This window comes from Pteropus alecto, unplaced genomic scaffold (genome assembly GCF_000325575.1).
Source record: "Pteropus alecto unplaced genomic scaffold, ASM32557v1 scaffold45, whole genome shotgun sequence".
NCBI lineage: Eukaryota > Metazoa > Chordata > Mammalia > Chiroptera > Pteropodidae > Pteropus > Pteropus alecto.
The window spans coordinates 11,642,647-11,647,661 of NW_006442491.1; the positions used below are offsets into that span (position 1 = coordinate 11,642,647).

A 5,015-nucleotide genomic window follows, 5' to 3' on the forward strand; every position below is an offset into this window, starting at 1 on the left:
CCCAAACTCTAGAAGCCCCAATATTTAAGGTGTAGGCTGCAGAGTAGAGCCAGAGGAAAATGTTGAAAGAAATTCAGAGAGATATGAAGAAAATCAAGGGAAGATTTGTACCTTTTGGACTGTACCTTTGATTTATGGAAATGTTAACCTCAAGTGGCCATTCTGATCCATTTCCAACCAATGCCTGAACACTGTTGTCTTTGAATGTATTCTATCATCACCTACAGCCTTAAGTGGCAGTTCTCATCAGTGAAGTCAGTGAAGTTCAGACCAGGCCATCATGAACAGGAATCATGCCTCCCAGAAATAAACTGAATCCCTGTAATATGTAAACTCGCATGTGCCTAATGGTGCTGTATGTTCTTCAGAGCATATTCAAAATCTCAGTGCAAGAGTTTTCAGGGTATTTTTTTTTTCTTTTTGATGACATCTAAGATAAATTATATATATTTACATACATACACACATACATACATACATGCATACATACATACACGCGCGCACACACACACACACACACACACACACACATTAGATCATTGTGATGACTACTTTACACCCTTGGTAACCAAATGCTAACACCCAGTTTTGATGTTCATGTTTCCACTTGCACCGATGTTTATGTTGGCAACTTCAATTGTCATGAGCAAAATAGAGAAACAAAAAGAAAAAGGGAGCCAATATTTAAAGTGATATCTCAGAATCCTATATAAATTAGGTCTCGCAATAATTCAAATATAGAAACGAGGTTGGTTATTTGAATCATCTCAAATAACCTGTATGTGTTCAGTGCATAAGAACCTTAAATGCAGCAGTTTGTATAAAACTCACACTGAGAATTGCAATTTACTTGACACTAAAGCATCATCTGTTAAAGTTGTGAGTCTGAATTTTAATTAATCTGTTGTTTGGGGTGTATTTAATTTGTAAAAAAATTTTTTGGTTTCATAATTTTATAAAAGATAGCAACAGGAGTTTAAACACTTGCAAGTCAACCCTGATGGAGCCATTAGAGGTTTTTCCATTAAAATGGATTGTGCTTTTTCAATAAAAAAGCCACCCCTCCTCCAATATTTACAAGGCCCGTCAATGAAACTGTTTTGTTTTGAATTTTGAAACTCTATATATTTCTAAATCTGGAAGCCAGTATTTTAAAGTCGTTAGTTTGTTGCATTTCTTTCCTTTCCAGATAAAGTTATCTGACTTTGGTTTCTGTGCTCAAGTTTCCAAAGAGGTGCCGAAGAGGAAATCGTTGGTTGGCACTCCCTACTGGATGGCACCCGAGGTGATTTCTAGGCTACCTTATGGGACAGAGGTAAGAGGGTGACAGTCATTGAGGGAGGCAGGACCTGAATGGGCTCAGGGATGCAATGGTACTGAGGTAGTTAATGACCACAGGGGATCAGAGTGATAACTTTTGTTGACTTCACATTTGACCCCCATTCACTAGACTTGTCACAGAGTAGGTCGTGGCAGAAGGGAGATTGGCCTCCACTAAGGATATTGTCACAACACTTATCCAGGAGCATTTATTGAGGTCCTACCGTGGACACTGGGGGAGACTGACTCAAACTCTGATCCCACCTTCAGTAGCAGATATACACAGAGCAAGACAATGTAACTTGAAAAGTGGCCAGAGACACACACAAAGGTGTGATGATTCAAAGGATAGAGCATCAGAGAAAGCTGCACAAACAGAGTTGATATTTGGATGAGCAATGTTTTCTAACAGAAAAAGAAATCACATATGAATGTCATATTTTAAAATATGGAACAAATTCTGTTTCCTCTGGAATAGAAACATAATTTTTTTAAGGGATAAGGTTTGGATATGTGAAAATGAGGGGCCAGAAAGAGTGGAGAAAAGACCTTCTAGAAAGGAAATAGCATGAGTAGAAGCTCTGAGGCCTGCAAGACTATAAACACATGAGGCAAGGAGCTCGTTACAGCTGAGTACACAGTGTTTCCTCATGTTTTGGTGCAGGAATCGGTTCTAATAGAGAAGCATGGAAGAGGTGGCATGCACAAATGAGCTATGGATATTGACATTGGTTAAGGCAGACTCTGCTCTCTTTCGCTTGTTTTTTGCCCTTGGATGAGTACTCAACTTCACTTTTCTCACTGTGGTCCCAAGAGCATAAATTCTCAGTGAAGGTCACTGCAAAGGTTATAACACGAATGCAGCTAACTGATAAGAGGTGTAATGAGGCTGTAATGGGAAGTGACTGTAACTGGAAATTTATAGCACAGCTAAGGGCTTCTCATTGTCCCAGCTCCCCATTCTTTACCCAGAACGAATTGCTTGTCATCTCTTCCTTTTCTTTTCACCATTGCCTGGAAATGATTTTATAAAGCAGGATTTTGAAGCCTGCTGCTTCAAAATGATAAAACACAAAGGAAAGAACCCTAAAGTAGGCAAAAAAGAACTATTTTTAAAAATCAAATCAATAAAAGGATCAGAATATATTGTGTTGTGCAATGTAGCTCTTTGCAGTTTGTTATGAATATATCAATAGCTCTTCTTATTTTTTAATGCAACTTTCTTTAAATGCAACTTTCTTCTCTATGTTCATAACCTAAAACTTTGGATATTTTTCTCATCTTCCCTAATAGATAGTTATCCACTAAAGTTAACAGGGTAAAAAGAAAGTTCTAAATTTCAAAGCGTTAAGATATTCACACGTACCTAATGGCAGAATCTTTACTGAAGATGTCCTTAAGTAGCAAAGGAAGACCATTAGCAAACACTTGGTAACTCAACAATTCAGCTTATAAATCTTGATCGTAAATGTTGAGAGATTATAAATACCACATTAACTTTGAATAAGTACGAATCTTTTTGGTTCCCTGGACACATCCAACATTGCAGAACCTTCTTCTTGCCTGAGATAACCAGTGGGTTGTGCCTAACAGGTGGACATCTGGTCCCTGGGGATCATGGTGATAGAAATGATCGATGGCGAGCCCCCCTACTTTAACGAGCCTCCCCTCCAGGCCATGCGGAGGATCCGGGACAGTTTACCTCCAAGAGTGAAGGACCTACACAAGGTGAGATGCGACATCTGTTGCTAAAGTTCAAAATCATTCTTCAAATTATCAATCTCCCTGTAGTTTTAAAGACTGGCCTATCACATCAGGAGTAGATCTTGGTTTATGGGCAGTGTGACTTGGGAATTAGAGTCACTTGGATTCAAATCTCTGCTCTTCCTGTTCACTCACTAGGCAAGTGATTTAGCCTCTCTGGCTGTGTAGTTCAGCTGTAAAATGGGGTATGGTCAATTTTTGTCTCAGAGTTGACTAGAAGAGTAAATTAGGCCCTCCACTCAACACTCCCTCACTGAGCACCTACTACATGCTGGGGACTGCTCTAATTGCTGGGGATATCGCAGAGCAAGACTGCAGATTTCCTGATTGTCATAGAGCTTTCATTCTAGTTGGAGAGGCAGATAATAAACTACAAACAAATGAACAAAATTATTTCAGAGATTAGTGCATGCTGTGAAGTAAATAAAACACTGTGATGTGATGGAGTGTGCAAGAGAGGGGATTGGGAGCACATTTAGGTTGAAGAGCCCTTCCTGGGGAGGGATCATCCGAAGTAGAAACTGAGTGGAAAGAAGGAGCAAGCTATGTGAAGATCTGGGAGAAAAATGTCTCACGCAGATGGAACAAGTACGAAGGCCCTGAGCCCAGGTAGAAGGCTCATATCACAGAGCAAAGTGAGCAAGGAGAAAGATAGGAAGGGCCTAGATTGTGCAGGACAATGAAGGACATGGTTAAAGCACCAAGTAGGGTCTTTCCTGTTTTCCAAAGATTCTCAAATAGGACCAAACTCAGAAAAAAAAAAGAAAAAAAAAAAGAATGCTAATTTGAAGAACCACCAAAAAAGTGGCCAGCTGCGGGGGAGAAGGCTTGGTGAGAAGAGCCATTTTCACAAGACTAGTCCTATAAACACTGACCCCACACGCACCTCCGTCCCGTCTGCTCCATGGCAGTGAGAGAGGGAGTGGGGCTGCCTTTTAGGGAAAACTAGTTTGTAATGTTAGTGTCTCCTCTTTCCTCACCCTTACATCTTAGGGAGGAGCCCCAATAGAATCACCCATATAGACTGTGTGGACCTACAAAAAAAAAAAAAGATACTGCTTGAATTGAACAAGAGGTTAAAACTTTTGCAGCATTGGAAAAAGCATCACTATTATTACCATTATAATTTTATTTAGTAAATAAATTGTCATTCTTTGTTGTACCATCATTTACTCCTATTTCAAACTTTAAGAAGGTGAGGAAAATATCATGTGTTAATAAAGGCAATATCTGCTTTTTTTTCCATAACATCTTTCTCCTCACGCTGACTTTTTAGAATCTGATGTTGTAAATAAAATGACTTTTCTGGGAGTTAGCTGGGAAACAATTTTAGGGGAACTGAGTTGGGTTTCTGTGGCAGTCCTCAGGATGGTGTCTTGTGTCCTCACAGGTGTCTTCAGTGCTCCGGGGATTCCTAGACCTGATGTTGGTGAGGGAGCCCTCTCAAAGAGCCACAGCCCAGGAACTCCTGGGACATCCATTCTTGAAACTGTCAGGTCCGCCATCTTGCATCGTTCCCCTCATGAGACAATACAGGCATCACTGAGCAGAGTATTCATGTAGGTGACAAAGCTAGATGAGGACATGAGAATAATTCAGGAGAACACAAGAAACCACAGACCATGCAAAAGGCCTGTGCATTCTATCCAGCTGATTGGTGGGACAGTGTGATGACCGGCAGGGTTCGAGAGACCAGGGCATCTTCTTGTGTCTTAAACAGGCATCTCTCCACTGACAGCTGGCATGGTCATTTGGAACATGGCTTTAATAAGTCATTATTATATTTTTCAGCCCTTCATCCAGCAGATTAGAAGGACTCAGTACAAACTCCGTTATGATCTATCCTAGCCACATGCAGGGTAATGCATAGGATTTTCTATATTGAAAGAATACTTTTCTGGCAAAAAAAAAAAAAAAAAAAAAAAAAAAAA

General features: G+C 40.0%; 1 protein-coding gene across 25 annotated transcripts in view; it reads left to right on the plus strand.

Annotated features, from left to right (window-relative positions):
• The window catches only part of PAK5 (p21 (RAC1) activated kinase 5), a 255,099-nt gene extending 250,084 nt beyond the window's left edge, over positions 1–5,015 (plus strand). For 23 of the 25 annotated variants that reach the window (XM_015597089.2, XM_015597104.2, XM_015597095.2 and 20 more), the window contains 3 exons: positions 1,190–1,315; positions 2,914–3,048; positions 4,475–4,630. In XM_015597089.2, coding sequence (XP_015452575.1) covers positions 1,190–1,315; positions 2,914–3,048; positions 4,475–4,630 — 417 coding nt within the window. Of the gene's footprint in view, positions 1–1,189; positions 1,316–2,913; positions 3,049–4,474 lie in introns of all 25 variants that reach the window. The other 2 variants (XM_015597087.2, XM_006921594.3) reach the window with 2 other exon arrangements.